This window comes from Eumetopias jubatus, unplaced genomic scaffold, assembly GCF_037043125.1.
Source record: "Eumetopias jubatus isolate StellerSeaLion01/CBP00866 unplaced genomic scaffold, mEumJub1_p1.0 scaffold_5, whole genome shotgun sequence".
Lineage (NCBI taxonomy): Eukaryota > Metazoa > Chordata > Mammalia > Carnivora > Otariidae > Eumetopias > Eumetopias jubatus.
The window spans coordinates 30,445,017-30,462,796 of record NW_028274811.1 but is presented as its reverse complement, the minus strand read 5'-3'; the positions used below and the strand labels follow the sequence as shown (position 1 = coordinate 30,462,796).

The following is a 17,780-nucleotide window of genomic DNA, read 5'->3' as shown; positions in this document are numbered from 1 at the left end:
GAACAGGAGGAGCCTTCAGCCCTGATGTGCAGAGCAGAGTTCCCTCCACACACTTCTCAGTTGGCTTTAGAGAATTTTTGCTAATTGTTGTTTTTTCAAGTTTTGACTTCGGATTTCTGAGTCTGTTGAATTCTTTTTGCTTAAAACCGCACACTAGGTCTGTCTTCTAGTTAGTGCTGGTAATTTCCAGAAATAAAAGGAGGAAGTTCTAAAGGTCCAGATTAATAAATTCACCTTTTTCACTGAACAAACTCATGTGTTGAGGGTTGACCATGTTTCCCAGCCCCACGAGCGCAAAGATGGTGACAGCCAGTCTACCCTTGAGGCATGCACAGTACACTGAGGAAGACAGACTCAAAAAGAACTGCTTTCTGCTGCAGTGGATGTCACAGCTGGGTCTGAACCAGATGTAATGTTGGCACAAATAATGTCATGATTAGTCTCCTTGAGGTCAGGCTCACAGGTTCAGGAGCGATGTCTTGAAAGGCAGTTGATTGAAGCTGGAACAAGGGACAGACATTTACCATGCAGGCAGAAAGTCTTTGTGCAGTCATGTAGACTTGCATTTACGTGGCTCGTACAAGGAACATGGAGGGGGCTCATAGGGCTGGCTGGAGTTGGATCAGGAGGACTGAGTGCTGGGGGAAAGTGGTGAGGGCACGAAGGGGAGGTGTCCAGGATGGGCTCCAAGGCTTTTAGCCTGAATCTACCCCACGTCCTATTGGAATAATCGTAGCCACTTAAATTTGGTCAAGTTGAAGCAAGGTTCTCAATGGGAGACTAGGCGGGAGCCTGACCGGAAGTGATCACAGGACCACGGCGGCATGGGCGTGCAGCCAGACTGCCTGTGGAGGGGCCCCAGGAGACTTACTGGGGGAGGGAGGTAGTGAACCGGGGCTTGTAGAATTTCACCTTAGGAGGCAGAGAAGATGGAGGGGAACAATGTGGGTGGGAATGAAGATGCATCAGATGGAGGAAAAAAATCCACATGGTGGTACAGGTGCACAGAGATTTTGTTGTTGGGCTCTGGGAAGCAGCAGAGGGTGGCTGGAGTAAAAACACATGAAACACGTGGTGGTGGTGGTGGTGGGTGTGTGTGTGTGTGTGTGTGTGTGTGTGTGTGTGTGTGTGTAGCAGGCACTGACCCTGCAAAGGTAGGCCTCAGTCAATGTAATACCAAAACTAGGAGTTCAGCCTGTGCCCTGGCCCGGGGGGGGGGGGGGTGGGGGTGGGGAGAGGGAGGTTTTAAGTATGGGAGTCATGTCATCAGATTTGTACTTAAGAATCATCTCTCTGCTTCAGAAACATAAATGCTGGGAATTTTGGTAAAATTAAAAAAAAAAAAAGATTGAGAATAAGCAGTTAAGCACAAGAGAAAAAGAAGTGCCCATGACCTGCCAGGTATCTGTGTGCTGTCCTTTCTGGGCTGCTTGTGGGTTGGGATTTTCTTTATGGTGCTGTCAGTAGGGTAGGAGGTGTGGCTGCCCCTTGCACCAGCCAGCTCACGGTGGAATCAGGGCTTCATGGCCAATTGAAAGGCTGGCAGGACCTGCTTCCCAGATTAAATCACTTGTGTCACGCCAGGTGATGAATGTCTGTGGCGTTGGGTATAGCAGTTTCATCAAGACACCTTCATAGGATTTCATTCTTGGACTTAAGAAGTGAAATACCTTATAGTCCAAACAGTCCCTTGCCTTGACTGGATGGGTTAAGTTTTAGGGTTTGGGTGAATTGTGGGTATTGAAATATACACACAGTAGCCAGGGAAGTTCTGCCTCCATGGGATCACATAAACTTGTAACATAACTTTATATAATTTGTCCCCGGATGGAGACCATAGGTTTGGGTGCCATGTCCACCAGAGTCCTAGTAAGGTAAGGAACATCGGGGTTTGCTCCAGTATGACAGGTAGGCTTGTTTCACTGGAAATGTGAACATTGAGATTGGGTTGGCCTTTTATCTCTAGTCCCCAAGGCATCCTATGAGAGAGAGGTCAGACATGGTGCCTCCATGACCGCCCGATGCTGGGTATGCTCAGCTCGCTCCTTTGCAGGTGCAGAGCCAGGGACAATGTTTCAGAGGAGTCTTATTTATAAGATTGACCCCTGATGATGAAAATACAGATGCCAAAATAGGAATTAAAATGGTCCCAGAGCAGTGTCGCCATTTCCAGAATGACTTCATTTTGACAAATGCATGTGAGGTAGCTTTGCTCTATTTCTGTGTGACACTGGCCAAGTCACTTCCCGTCTGTGTCTCATTCCTCATTTATTATAAAGTAGAATTGTTGGACTAGATTCGTTTTAAGGTATTTTCTTGTTCTGACTGACAGTCTGTGATTTTGTGGTGAACTTCTGAGCGAGCACTGCGGTGGTCAGCACATAGAGACCCACCCCCTCACCCCCCGGGGATCTAGGGAGCCTCCATCATGCACCCGGCCTACTAGCAAGCAGCAGCCAGCCTCATCTCTTTGTGTCCTCATGAGGAACTTAGTTTAATAGTGAAGTTCAATGTCCAGGGGTAGGGATGGCCTGTCATTAACTGGTTTTTAATAGGTGATTCCATTTCTTCCTCAAAGCCATTGTCTCGGTGTTCACGTCTCCCTCCTCTCTCTTTGGTTCAGCTCCTTCTTTCCTCTGGGACATCATTATACGTGGTTATATCTGCTCCAGCAAAGCTGCCCACTCTTTGGGCTTTATAGCCTCTTTCTGGGAACTCATAACAAGAATTGCTTCAGCATTGGCCATGAACACTGGGGACTGACCCAGGAGAGGGGTTGCCAGATGCCAGAACTGCTCCCTGTATTTGTCGATTCATTATCAATGTCAGACAGTCTGCCGCGTGAATGATGATAAATGTGCGGCATTCTGCTGAAGGAATCAGGGACGCTCAGATTCACCCCGTGCTGACAGCCTACTTGGCCGCTGCATGGAGTCCCGTCACCCAACCTCCCTTCTTCTCTAGTCTGGAGCAGACCTTGAAGGAGTCAGGTATGTTTGGCAAAGGATCCTAGGAGACCTCATGTCCATGTGATTTAGGAATGGAGATGTTTTTATTTCAGACAGAGAGGCCAGGACAAGGTGGGCAGCTGTTACGGAAGCAGGGAAGCATTGGAGAGAGAACCACCCCTGACAAACACGTAGGTGCCCCCAAAGAAGTTTTAAGTTAGTAATCTAGGTGGGGCTGACAGGGGCTTGAAGAAGAGAGATTCATCCTTGGTCACTGTGCAGCTGCGTCAATGTCATCATAATCATAGTCCTAGCTACTGATTGTTTTCCTGACTTTGGGCAAGGCTCTTACCCAACTTGGGCTTCACTTCTCACCATTCGTAAGATGAGCAGGCTGGACTAGGTGATCTCATGGCATCCTTGTGGGACCTTCTTTTTCAGTTCAGTGGTCACACAGGCCCAGCCCTCTGGCCCTGCCAGCCTGGCACCCCCTCATGGCACTAAAGGTTGTGCCGTGGGTACATGGTCAATCTTAAAGGTAGTTTCCCAAACAGACCTTCCTCCTTGGACTGCCTCCCCCATATGGCTAGGGAAGGTTGAAGGAAGGATAAAAATCAGGTATCAGGTAGGATAAAAAAACTCTTCCTAGATCATTTTCTTTCATTTGGAAGAGGGTGGGTCACCTCCGACTCCAAATCCAAATTCATATGGAGCTGGAGATTTATTCTGTAACTAGTAGAAAAGCTTTCCTTCTGTGGCCCCATGAGTTCTTCCGGAGAGTTAAATGCCATTCCAAGTCTTGGGCCTTGGAATGAAGTCACATTGCTCAGGCAGTGGTAATTTCATCCTCTGTACCCCATTATGTTATTGGGGCAAATAAGAAATAGCGACAGCTGACATTTTTATGGCTTTCTGGTGTCTAGGCATTAGACCGAGTACATGCATCAGCTCATTTAATCCTCATGCCACTGGCTTGAATTAGATTCTGCTTCCCCCCGTCCCATTTTACAGATGAGGAAACTGAGGCTTACTTACAGTTCCAGGGTTACATATCCTGCCAAGATCACATAGTGAATAAGTGACAGAGCTGAGATTTGTACTTGATGTCTTCTGACTCCAGAGACCAGAGGTTAACCACCAGGCAGCACTGCCGAGGGAAAAACGCTGGCAGGGCCCCATGATCACCTGGTGGATCCAGATGGCCCATGCTCCTGCTGCAGCTCGCCCCATGGCCGTAGAGTCCCTCCCCGTGCTTTGTGGGGCGAAGCAGCTGGGCGACAAGAGGAAGGGTGCAGTCACTGCAGGCCTTTATTTCAGTGGCTTCTGATTCAGGGGTGGGGTGCCTTCCGTGGACATAGGCCATCCTAATAGCATCATTTGTCATTATGACACAGGTTAGGATGGGGGAAACTGGAGCCAGAATGGGAGGGTAGAATTCTGATTATTTTAGCAGTTGAAAGTGACATCACATCAGAGCCTCTGTAGAATGGCAAATTGGAAGCTGGACTGAAATTGCTTCAAAATGTATCCAAGGATCGTTTTCCACAGCTGTGATAAAGTCATTTGGTTGTGTTGGGAGATGCGTTTCTGTCTCAACTGCTCTCTGAGTTGTGTGTGTGTCAGCCCGCTGGGAAGGCTGCCCATCAACCCTGGAGGAGTGCAAACTCCGGGGTGCTGTGCCCGGGCGCCCCAGACATGCCGTACCCTGGACCAGGGGCTCGGGGACCTGGTGCAGCCACTCCCTCATTGTTTCTTTTAACGTGCTGCGAATGTCTTTCCGTGTCACTAAGTCATGTTTTCCATTATTTCTCCTGGTCGCATCTGGTGGGTGGAACCGGGGCTTTCGGAGCAGACTCTCTTGTCCCTGTCAGCACGTTGGAACAAATGGGAACAAACTCGCGAAGGCCTCCAGGATGCGCCTGGCTGTGTGACCAGCCCTGTTGTTGATTCACTGGGCTTTCATCCAGGCAACTTGCAGGTGAGACCAGTGGGGACCGGAGCTTCAGTGAACTCATCCCCTCTCTTTCCGTCCTTAGGCAAAAGAAGGGGAACGTGGCCCACAAACACTGGGTCGGACCCTCGAATCTGGTGAAGTGCAAGCCCTGCCCTGCGGTGCAGTCAGCCATGGTCTGTGGCTCCGATGGCCACACCTATACTTCCAAGGTCAGTCATCTCCGTTCTTTTTTTTTTGTCATCGAGAATATGCCACGTCTTCGTGTTCTTACTAGTCTCTGTGCCAGCACGAGGGCCCGTGACTCTCCGTGGGCTTTGGGCCTCGCCCTCAAGAGGCTGCCGCATGAATAGACTCTCTAGCCGAAGAGACAGGATACAAATGTTACCTCCCATGGAACTGGAGTGATCAAGGACTATGGGGAAAGGATGGTTCTGAGGGTGGCGTGTGATCCTCAAGTCAGTCCAGGCAGGCTTCCTGGAGAAGGTGAGGTAGCAACGGTTCCGCAGATCCGAGTCCTATAGCTGAGCCTGTGGGTGTCTCTGGAGTTTGCCGTAGGACGTGGCCGCCCATCTTCCACAGCTCGAGCTGCGGTGCTTTTCTCTCTCCTCCTGTTGTCTCTGTGAGGCTCCCTTGCGTTTAGATTCTGGGGCTGAAGACGGTTGCTATCAGCAGCACCCTGTGACCCCCCTACCAGGTGGCTCTTGGGCTGTGTCCTGTCTTGGTCCCCCCTGCCCTGCACACACAGGTGCCAGTGTCTCTTCCTGTGAGCCCCTCACTATCCTAACCTTTACACCATGGGGCTCCCACGGGGTTAGTGGGGGGCCCTCCCTGCCTGCTGTGCCCTGAGGCTTTTTGGGGTTATTTCAAGGCTGTGCCATGCTTTCCCGCTGATTCTCTGTTGCACAGATGATATATTTTTGTTCACTGAAAGCAGAGTCGTATCCTCTCAGATTTGCACATGATTCTAACCAAAGGGGATATGTTTAACAAAACAGGAAGCCAGAAGGTATATCTCGCTTGTACTTGGGCCCATGTAACCTGCTTTTTGGACCTCAACATCATAACCACTCCTTGTTTATTCTTTCAACACGTATCATCTGAGCCCTTCTAATGTGCCAAACTCTGTGCCAGGTGCTGGGGAAACTTAGAGTGGAAATTAAAAAAAGTTCACACATCTTCACAGCCAGAGTCAGGAATCCTTATGTCCCCAGCCTCAGACCTGCCCTGGGAATTAGAGCTTCTGTGCCCAGGGTCACAGTCAGTAAATCCCAGTTAAATAGTCCAGCTCAGCTTAGCATACCCACCCTTGCCCCTTGGCCTCCTATCCCTGGCCCCTGATGGAATCCGTTTGAGATAGTTTGCAGTAGGAGGGCTTGCTGCTGGCACCCTGAATATGTCTGGAACTGTGGATTTTCGGGAGCACCCATGAATTTGTTCTAGCCCCCATTCCACAAAGGCAGATGAGGTCAGCATTGTCTTCCACCTAAAGCCCAGCTTCCAGGGATGTGAACAGTCACCTGAAGATTCTGCTAAAATGCCCATTGCAACACAGCAGGTCTTGTGTGGGGCCTGAGTTTCTGCATTTCTAACAAGTTCTCCGGTGGTGTCCATGCTGCTGGTCGCTGGACCACACTAAGTAGTGAGGACTTTGGTTTTTATAGACCTCTCCTAGTAGATCTCCTTACCTCCTATCTGCCCTTCCCCTGCCCCCAAAGGCCGTTTCTGCATGACGGAAGAGATGGGGAGGACTCTGTAATAAAGGTCTGTTTGTGTGTCTCCCCCTCTTAAAATGCTTGGCTATCTTTCTTCCTGCTAAAACTAAACCCCAGACCCTTTCTCCTTACTAACAGAGCCTTCCAGAGTCGGCTGCCTTCCTACTCCATTATCACTCCCTGTAGACAACCTCCTTCCTTCACTGGTACAGCATGCAGTTTGTGAACATTTCTAGGTGTTCTAGGCCCTGTGCAGAACATGACAGTGGGGAATGGGACAGACACCATTCTAGCTCACTGGTGGTTGCAATCTGGTAGGGCAGACAGAAATAAATAAGTAACCAAACAGATAAATAGGCAGTTTCCCAAATTTTGGCAAGTGTTACAGTGGGGCTGAGAGAGAGAGAGAGGGAGAGGGAGAGAGGATGTTTTATAGGGGATGGTGAGGGAAGTCCTTTCTCAGGAGGTGTCCTTTAATGAAAAGTGGAGGGTAGAATGTTCTAGACAGAGAAAATAGCCTGGGCCAAGGCTCTAAGGCAGGATGCTGTGTGTGAAGAAGGGAGAGGATGCCTGTGTGGCTGTCGCATTGGGGGCTGGGCGGACAAGGAAGGTGAGAGAACAGTCTAAGAGGAGACCTGTAGCCAAAGCCAGAGGGTGAGCACGTCATCCAGCAGTGCCTGACTTGGGGGACACTTGTTACTGTAACTGCCGCCTTCTCTGTGTCTGCCTTAAGAATGTGAGGCCCCAGAGACAGAAATAGTGCCTGTCCCCACCTTCACAAGGCATGGGACGCAGTGCGTAGTGGGTGCTCAGTGAGTATCATGGACGAGAGGGGGGCCCCCAAGGACTCTGGCTGAGACGGAATGGTGAGAAGCCAGTCTGTGTAACCATCTGGGCCTGGGAGTGAATGGGTTGCAGAGAGCTTAGTGATTGAGAAAAATAAGCTGTCCCCACCCCTGGCGAAGTTGCTTAGCTAAACACCCAGCCCGGGGCTCTAGCAGAGAGTCAGAGTTCTCCTTGCAATTCTTCTGTCTCTGTGAAGATCCAGCTTGTGCTGTTCAAATTATTCTGTCCAGCTCTGGAGTAAACTGTCTGATCCTCAAGCCTGAGACTGGAGACAGGCCATGAAATGTCAGTGGGTGATCAGGACTGTTGGGGCAAGTGGCGTGTTGCACATCAAAACCAGCAAAAACCTGCCCGCTCGCCTCTGTCTCTCGTTTGCAAAAGGAGCTTCAAACGCCGGCTCCCCGTGAACCCCGAGCTACAAGGAGCAGTAGTAACCTGTCAGCCGTGGCTTGAGGTGCTGTCAGTTGCGCAGGGAATGTCTCTGGAAATGCTTGCTGGTCCTGGCCCCCTGCAGTCTGGACAGGAAAGTTGGCTTTTTGTTAGAGAAGGTTGCCTGCTCACCGATACTGATAAATAGCTTCTAGGGAAGGCACGATCGGGATTAGGAAGAGTCTTGCAATGACTCCTGATTCTTCAAAAGAAGTGTGACTTCCAGATACTGCTGTGCCCTCAAAGCCTTCATTGGCCTCGGTCCGCCTCTTGTGCTAGTGTCCTTGAATTCCAGCAGAGTCCTCAGTTTCCCAGACCTACTCAGCTGTCTTTTCCAGACGCAAACCAAGAGATCTAAAGCATTCTTATTAGGAGGAGTACTATCCTCCCATTCTCCATATTGGGTATACTGAGGCCCACAGAGCCATGGACGGCAGCGCAGTTTGAAACCCAAGGTTTCCTGCCTCCATGTCTGTAACCAGCTGCTGCTTTTTTTTTTTTTTACTATGTTATGTTCATCACCATACATTACATCATTAGTTTTGATGTAGTGTTCCATGATTCATTGTTTGCGCATAACACCCAGTGCTCCACGCAGAACGTGCCCTCCTCAATACCCATCACCGGGCTAACCCATCCCCCCACCCCCTCCCCTCTAGAAATCTCAGTTTGTTTCTCAGAGTCCATCGTCTCTCATGGTTCATCTCCCCTCTGATTTCCCCCCTTCATTTTTCCCTTTCTACTTTTTTTTTAAATGTATTATTTAATATATAATTAAATTAAAATATAATATATTATTTCTTTCAGAGGTACAGGTCTGTGATTCAACAGTCTTGCACAATTCACAGCGCTCACCATAGCACATACCCTCCCCAATGTCTATCACCCAGCCACCCCATCTCTCCCACCCCCCACCACTCCAGCAACCCTCAGTTTGTTTCCTGAGATTAAGAATTCCTCCTATCACTGAGCTCATATGGTACATGTCTTTCTCTGATTGAGTTATTTTGCTCAGCATAATACCCTCCAGTTCCATCCACGTCGTTGCAAATGGCAAGATCTCATTCCTTTTGATGGCTGCATAATATTCCATGGTATATATATACACCACATCTAATTCCATTTATCTGTCGATGGACATCTTGGCTCTCTCCACAGTTTGGCTATTGTGGACATTGCTGCTCTAAACATTGGGGTGCACGTACCTTCAGATCCCTACATTTGTATCTTTGTGGTAAATACCCAGTAGTGCAATTGCTGGATCATACGGTAGCTCTATTTTCAACTGTTTGAGGAACCTCCATACCGTTTTCCAGAGTGGCTGCACCAGCTTGCATTCCCACCAACAGTGTAGGAGGGTTCCCCTTTCTCCGCATCCCCGCCAACATCGGTCCTTTCCTGACTTGTTCATTTTAGCCATTCTGACTGGTGTGAGGTGGTATCTCATGGAGGTTTTGATTTGGATTTCCCTGATGCCGAGCGACGTGGAGCACTTTTTCATGTTTCTGTTGGCCATTTGGATGTCTTCTTTGGAAAAATGTCTGTTCGTGTCTTCTTCCCATTTCTCGATTGGATTCTTTGTTCTTTGGGTGTTGAGTTTGAGAAGTTCTTTATAGATTTTGGATACTAGCCCTTTATCTGATATGTCATTTACAAATAACTTCTGCCATTCTGTCAGTTGTCTTTTGGTTTTGTGGACTGTTTCTTTTGCTGTGCAAAAGCTTTTTATATTGATGAGGTCCCAATAATTCATTTTTGCCCTGTCTTCCCTTGCCTTTGGCGATGTTTCTAGGAAGAAGTTGCTGCGGCTGAGTTCTAAGAGGTTGCTGCCTGTGTTCTCCTTTAGAATTTTCACAGACTCCTGTCTCACGTTTAGGTCTTTCAACCATTTGGAGTCTATTTTTGTGTGTGGTGTAAGGAAATGGCCCAGTTTCATTCTTCTGCATGTGACTGTCCAATTTTTCCAACACCGTTTGTTGAGGAGACTTTTTTCCAATGGACATTCTTTCTGCTCTGTCAAAGATTAGTTGACCATAGAGTTGAAGGTCCATTTCTGGGCTCTCTATTCTGTTCCATTGATCTATGTGTCTGTTTTTGTGCCAGTACCATACTGTCTTGATGATGACAGCTTTGTAATAGAGCTGGAAGTCCGGAATTGTGACGCCACCAGCTTTGCTTTGCTTTTTCAACATTCCTCTGGCTATTCGGGTTCTTCTCTGGTCCCGTACAAACTTTAGAATTATTTGTTCCATTTCTTTGAAAAAAGTTAATGGTATTTTGATAGGGATCACATTAAATGTGTAGATTGCTCTAGGTAGCATTGACATCTTCACAATATTGGTTCTTCCAATCCATGAGCATGGAACATTTTTCCATTTCTTTGTGTCTTCCTCAATTTCTTTCATGAGTATTTTATAGTTTTCTGAGTACAGATTCTTTGCTTCTTTGGTTTGATTTATTCCTAGGTATCTTATGGTTTTGGGTGCAATTGTAAATGGGATCGACTCCTTAATTTCTCTTTCTTCTATCTTGTTGTTGGGGTATAGGAATGCCACTGATTTCTGTGCATTGATTTTATATCCTGCCACTTTACTGAATTCCTGTATGAGTTCTAGCAGTTTTGGGGTGGAGTCTTTTGGGTTTTCCACATAAAGTATCATATCATCTGCAAACAGTGAGAGTTTGACTTCTTTGCTGATGTGGATGCCTTTGATTTCTTTTTGTTGTCTGACTGCTGTGGCTAGGACTTCTAATACTATGTTGAATAGCAGTGGTGACAGTGGATATCCCTGCCATGTTCCTGACCTTAGGGGGAAAGCTCTCAGCTTTTCCCCATTGAGAATGATATTCACTGTAGGTTTTTCATCGATGGCTTTTATGATATTGAGGTATATACCCTCTCTCCCTATATTCTGAAGAGTTTTGATCAAGAAAGGATGCTGCTTGGGCGCCTGGGTAGCTCAGTTGGTTAAGCGACTGCCTTCGGCTCAGGTCATGATCCTGGAGTCCCGGGATCGAGTCCCACAACGGGCTCCCTGCTCAGCAGGGAGTCTGCTTCTCCCTCTGACCCTCTTCCCTCTTGTGCTCTCTATCTCTCATTCTCTCTCTCTCAAATAAATAAATAAAATCTTAAAAAAAAAAGGATGTTGTACTTTGTCAAATGCTTTTTCTGCATCTATTGAGAGGATCATATGATTCTTGTTCTTTCTTTTGTTAATGTATTGTATCACGTTGATTGATTTGTGGATGTTGAACCAACCTTGCAGCCTAGGGATAAACCCCACTTGGCCATGGTGAATAATCCTTTTAATGTACTGTTGTATCCTCTTGGCTAGTATTTTGGTGAGAATTTTTGCATCCATGTTCATCACGGATATTGGTCTGTAATTCTCCTTTTTGACGGGGTCTTTGTCTGGTTTGGGGATCAAGGCAACGGTGGCCTCATAAAATGAGTTTGGAAGTTTTCCTTCCATTTCTTTTTTTGGAACAGTTTCAGAAGAATAGATATTAATTGTTCTTTAAATGTTTGGTAGAATTCCCCTGGGAAGCCATCTGCCCCGGCCTCTTGTTTGTTGGGAGATTTTTGATGACTGCTTCAATTTCCTTAGTGGTTATAGGTCTGTTCAGGTTTTCTATTTCTTCCTGGTTCAGTTTTGGTAGTTGATACATCTCTAGGAATGCATCCATTTCTTCCAGGTTATCTAATTTGCTGGCATATAGTCGCAGTTGCTCCTAATATGTTCTTATAATTATTTGTATTTCTTTGGTGTTGGTTGTGATCTCTCCTCTTTCATTCATGATTTTGTTGATTTGGGTCATTTTTCTTTTTGATAAGTCTGGCCAGGGGTTTATCAATCTTGTTAATTCTTTCAAAGAACCAGCTCCTAGTTTCATTGATCTGTTCTACTGTTCTTTTGGTTTCTCTTTCATTGATTTCTGCTCTGATCTTTATTATTTCTCTTCCCCTGCTGGGTTTAGGCTTTATTTGCTGTTCTTTCTCCAGCTCCTTTAGGTGTAGGGTTAGGTTGTGTATTTGAGACCTTTCTTGTTTCTTGAGGAAGGCTTGTATTGCTATATACTTTCCTCTTAGGAGTGCCTTTGCTGCATCCCAAAGATTTTGAACAGTTGTGTTTTCGTTTTCATTGGTTTCCATGAATTTTTTAAATTCTTCTTTAATTTCCTGGTTGACCCATTCATTCTTTAGTAGGATGCTCCTTAGCCTCCATGTATTTGAGTTCTTTCTGACATTCCTCTTGTGATTGAGTTCTACTTTCAAAGCATTGTGGTCTGAAAATATACAGGGAATAATCCCAATCTTTTGGTACTGGTTGAGACCTGATTTGTGACCTAGGATGTGATCAATTCTGGACAATGTTCCATGGGCACTAGAGAAGAATGTGTATTCCGTTGCTTTGGGATGGAATGTTCTGAATATGTCTGTGAAGTCCATTTGGTCCAGTGTGTCATTTAAAGTCTTTATTTCCTTGTTGATCTTTTGCCAAGATGATCTGTCCATTTCAGTCAGGGGTGTGTTAAAGTCCCCCACTAGTATTGTATTGTTAATGTGTTTCTTTGCTTTTGTTATTAATTGCCTTATATAATTGGCTGCTCCCATGTTAGGGGCATAGATATTTACAATTGTTAGATCTTCTTGTTGGATAGACCCTTTGAGTAGGATATAGTTTCCTTCCTCATCTCTTATTACAGTCTTTGGTTTAAAATCTAGTTTGTCTGATAGAAGGATTGCCACCCCAGCTTTCTTTTGGTGTCCATTAGCATGGTACATGGTTTTCCACCCCCTCACTTTCAATATGGGGGAGTCTTTGGGTCTAAAATGAGTCTCTTGCAGACAGCATATTGATGGGTCTTATTTTTTGATCCAATCTGATAGCCTGTGTCTTTTGATTGGGGCATTGAGCCCATTTACATTCAGGGTAACTATTGAAAGATATGCATTTAGTGCCATTGTATTGCCTGTAAGGTGACTGTTACTGTCTGTTGTCTGTGTTCCTTTCTGGTCTGTGTTACTTTTAGGCTCTGTCTTTGCTTAGAGGACCTCTTTCAATATTTCTTGTAGGGCTGGTTTCGTGTTTGCAAATTCCTTTAGTTTTTGTTTGTCCTGGAAGCTTTTTATCTCTCCTATTTTCAATGACAGCCTAGCTGGATATAGTATTCCTGGCTGCCTATTTTTCTCATTTAGTGCTCTGAATATATCATGCCAGTTCTTTCTGGCCTGCCAGGTCTCTGTGGATAGGTCTGTTGCCAGTCTAATGTTTCTACCATTGTAGGTTCTAGATCTCTTGTCCCCAGCTGCTTTCAGGATTTTCTCTTTGTCTCTGAGACTTGTAAGTTTTACTATTAGATGTTGGGGTGTTGACCTATTTTTATTGATTTTCAGGGGCGTTCTCTGTGCCTCCTGGATTTTGATGCCTGTTTCCTTCCCCAAATTAGGGAAGTTCTCTGTTATACTTTGCTCCAATATACCTTTTGCCCCACTCTCTCTGTCTTTTTCTTCTGTGATCCCAATTATTCTAATATTGTTTCGTCTTATGGTATTGCTTATCTCTTGAAATCTGCCCTCATGATCCAGTAGTTGTTTATCTCTTTTACTCGGCTTCTTTATTTTCCATCATTTGGTCTTCTATATCACTCATTCTCTCTTCTGCCTCATTTATCCTAGAGGTTAGAGCCTCCATTTTTTATTGCACCTCATTAATAACCTTTTTGATTTCGACTTGGTTAGATTTTAATTCTTTTATTTCTCCAAAAAGGGTTTCTCTAATATCTTCCATGCTTTTCCGAAGCCCAGCTCGTATCTTTAAAATCGTCATTCTGAACTCTAGTTCCAACATCTTACTAATGTCCGTATTGATTAGGTCCCTGGCAGGTCAGTATTGCCTCTTGTTCTTTTTTTGAGGTTTTTTTTTCCATCTTGTCATTTTGTCCAGAGGAGAATAGATGAATTTGAGAACAAAAGGCTAACAGGGTAACAATGACCCCAGAAAAATATACAATAAACAAATCAGAAGAGACCCGAAACTGGGGGAAAAGAAAGGGAAAGAAAGGAAAAAGAAAAAAAAGAAAAAGATTAAAAAAAAAAGAATATGATCAATATAATCAGGCTGGTGCATAGATCAGTGCCACACACTAGATTTTGGGTGTAATTTGGTCTGTTAGAAGAAAGTGCCTCCCAAAATTTTAAAGAATGAAAAACTTATAGATGTACAAAAATAAGGGTAAATACGATGAAGGGATGGAACATGACTGTAAAGATGAAAATTATAAAAGATTTTATAAAAGCAATTGATAAGAACTTGGTTGAAAAAAGAAAGAGGAATTTAAAAAAAAGGGAGAGAGTGTGATCAGGCAGGAGACCAGAACAAAGCCATACACTAGAGATTTAGGGTATATTTTGGTCTGTTAGAAGAAACTGTATCTCAAAATTTTAAAGAGAGAACAACTTATATATATACCAAAAATAAGGTTAAGTACTATAAAGGGATAGCATATGACTCTAAAAATGAAAAATAAAAACTATTTTTAAAAAAGGTATTGATAAGATGTTGGTTGAAAAAGGGAAAAAGGAAAATTAAAGAAAAAAGAAAATTTAAAATATTAACTTTGAAAGACCAAAGAATCATGGGAAAAAAGCCATGAATTCTATGAGCAGTATTCCCCTAGCGCTGGTGTTCTGCCGTTGTCATTGATCGGTAAACTTGGTCTTGGCTTGCTGGCTGTTCTTGCTGATCTTCTGGAGGAGGGGCCTGTTGCCGTGGTTTCCAAATGTCTTTGCCGGAGGCGGAATTGCCCCGCCCTTGCCCCTCCAGGCTAAGTAATCTGCTTGGGTTTGCTCTTGGGAACTTTTGTTCCCTGCAAGCTCTCGGTACAGCTTTGGAGGACGAGAGTGAAAATGGCGGCCTCTCAATCTCCGCCCAGGAGGAGCCGAGAACTCGGGGCCCCACTCCTCAGTGCGCCCCCAGAGAACAGCAGTCACTCCCGTGTCCCTGGTCTCCGGCCGCACTCCGTGCTCACCCGGCCTGTGACCGAGCATTTATATCTCTGGCACCCGACCCCGTGTGGAGTCTCCAGACCCAGCAGATCCCTGCGGTGCGTTCCCGCGCCGCTCCTCCCGGGGGAGGAAGGGGAGTCTCCCCGGATCTGCCGCCTGTTGGGTCCCTGCTGGAGGAGCAGTGGCCCGACTGGGCCGCGGATCACGGTTTATGGCAACCCCGAGCTGAGAGCCCGCGCCTCGGCTCCGTCTCTGCAGCCGGCTTCCCCGCTCCGATACCGGGGAGCTCTGCCGCGCTCTTTCTGTGACCCCGAGGGTCCTGAGACCCCACAGTCCCGCGAGGGTTCCACCCCCGCTTAGCCACTGGAGCGACGTCCCTCAGCGGAGCCAACTTCTAAAAGTTCCGATTTTGTGCTCCGCGGCTCTCGCACTTGCCAGAAGCGGCCCACGGAGGCCCCTCCCCCGCCGTCTATCCTCGCGAATATCACCTCGGATTCACTTCTCCGCACGTCCTACCTTCCAGTAAATGGTCGCTTTTCTGCTCAGAGAGTTGTTGCTATTCTTTTCTTCGATCTCCTGTTGCTCGTAGGTGTTCAGAATAGTTTCATCCCTATTCAGCTTAATTCCTGAGACCAGGTGACATCCAGGTCTCCTCCTCCTCTGCCATCCTGCTCCTCCTTTCTGTAATCAGCTGCTTCTATTTGAAGTTAAAACAAAGGGAAGCAGTCACTGAGGGGTAGCATTGCAGTAGAAAATGTGGTATGGTCTTTAGCATTAGACCAATAGTTTTCTTTATTTTTTTTTTAAAGATTTTATTTATTTGTTTGACAGAGAGAGAGAGAGAGACAGCGAGAGAGGGAGCACAAGCAGGGGGAGTGAGAGAGGGAGAAGCAGACTCCCCGCTGAGCAGTGAGACCGATGTGGAGCTCGATCCCAGGACCCTGGGGCCATGACCTGAGCTGAAGGGAGACAGACGCTTAACGACTGAGCCACCCCGGGTGCCCTGGGACCATTAGTGTTCTACCTTATTCGAACTTCTAGAGGGTTGGCATTTTCTTTGTCCCGAAGAAACAAATCGAATAGCAGTCCATCAATAGCGGTGTGTTGGCTGCTTTAAGACCTCTGAACCCAAGGACGGTTCTAAACCCCAGTGGCATTCAGTAAGGCTTCCTTCCAAGGGGGATATTTCAGTCTGGTCTGGTTTACTACTGTAAGTGTTTGAATTATTGCCCGCAGTACATGGCCACCTTTTTATGGAGATTTAAGAGGACATTTTAGTCTTACAGACAGAGCCATTGGAGAACCATGGGCAGTTGGTCATTTAATAAAAGTGAATGTGCTCTTAATGAACTCCATCCCCTGGAGTTATGGCCTTTTTTGGGGGTCATTGGGGTCAGGAAACAAAGGACAGATGAGACCATGAAACATGTTTAACAGGAGGGATTTGATATCATAGGTCAAATTTACAGAAATTAATGTTGGCAAAATATTTTGCAGCTTTGGTCCCCCTCATCATTGGGGAAACCCACACCCCATAGTAAATGATGCCAATACTCCACGGGAAGGTTTGCTCTTTCCTGGGTGGATCTGAAGGCTATGGGGCACACAGTCAGGAGCAGGAGGAACAAGGAGCCCGCACAACAGCTCTGTTGTGGCTGCTGGGTATTTGTCTCCAGGTGATGTCACATGAGCTTTCCTTCTGCTTCTACAGCCAGAACAGTCAGACAGTCATAGAACTTAGGAGCAGCCCCTGTCTGTGGCAGAGCTTCCAGTGTCCCAGCGTCGGGGACACCACTCAAGAGATTTATGACGCCCCCGGGATCAAAGATAAAGTGAGCAAGAATGCACAAAGTTTAGATGAAGGGATATAAGATGTTTCGTGGCAATAAATGTTTATTCAGACTCTGTAACCATAAAAGAGAAGGAACAGAAAACCACCAGGGGGGATAGACACATTGAAGGCCAGCCCTGCAGCTCGTGTGAGCATATGATACAGACCTTGCCCCTGACATGGGGTCCAGAGAGCTAGTATCACCCTAGTCATTTCACCACCCTTGATGTCATGTTCTCCTTGCCAGGAAAACTGAAGTAGTCCGGAAACTCAGTCAACGTTTATTTCCTTTCTTACTGTGTGTCCTGCATTGTCCTCATTGCTGTGTTGTGGCAAAGGACAAAGCAGACAAAGTTTTCATGGAACTTAAAGGTAGGCAAATTGAAAAGCGGTCTCCTTCTGTTAGAAGAGATGTTTAGCTGAGGGACATTCTGGGCGCTGCAGGCCGTAGAGCAGGGCCACCTCCACTAGTTTGGAGGTGTGAATGGTCTTCATAGCAGAAGTGATGGTTCCATTGAGATCTTAAGGCTGGAAGGAGTCAGCCAGAGCAAGAGTGACATGGAGGGCAGCTCATCCATCAGATGGGAGTGGGGGTAGCAGAGAGAGATGAAGGACAGCATGGCCCCTGAGGGAGCGAGTGACAGTGTCAGTATGGCTGATCACATGTGGACCAGGGACAAGGGCTTAGCTACAGAAATGAGGCTAGAAAGTAATCAGGGGCCATTTCTTCACGGCCTTGAAGGCCATGTGAGGGGGCACGAGTTTGCCCTAATGGCCCTGGGGATTCTGTTGAGGGTTTCTGGTTTCAGATTCGCTTATGCTGGCTGAAGAGTGGGAATGGTTAGGGGCAGGACTGGGAGCGGAGTGGCTGTGAGGGGCCTGCTGGTGGTGTGAGGCCTGGATATGTGTCGTTGTTGCAGAAATGGGCAGAAAACAGTCCTTAGAGACATTCAGGGAGTCAGAGCTGGTCTTGGTGACGGTGTGAATTTCAAACACAGAAAGTCATTTCAGCTCTGAGCTCAGCCAAAGGCCGCCTTCGCTCTCCTAGTCC

The 17,780-nt window shown here is 46.5% G+C and overlaps 1 protein-coding gene across 3 annotated transcripts in view; it reads left to right on the top strand.

Moving 5' to 3' along the window:
* SPOCK1 (SPARC (osteonectin), cwcv and kazal like domains proteoglycan 1) overlaps window positions 1–17,780 on the top strand; it is a 600,902-nt gene that overhangs the window by 430,061 nt on the left and 153,061 nt on the right. For all 3 annotated transcript variants that reach the window (XM_088023618.1, XM_028103674.2, XM_088023617.1), the window contains one exon: window positions 4,985–5,111. In XM_088023618.1, the coding sequence (XP_087879744.1) occupies window positions 4,985–5,111 (127 nt within the window). The remainder of the gene's footprint in view (window positions 1–4,984; window positions 5,112–17,780) is intronic.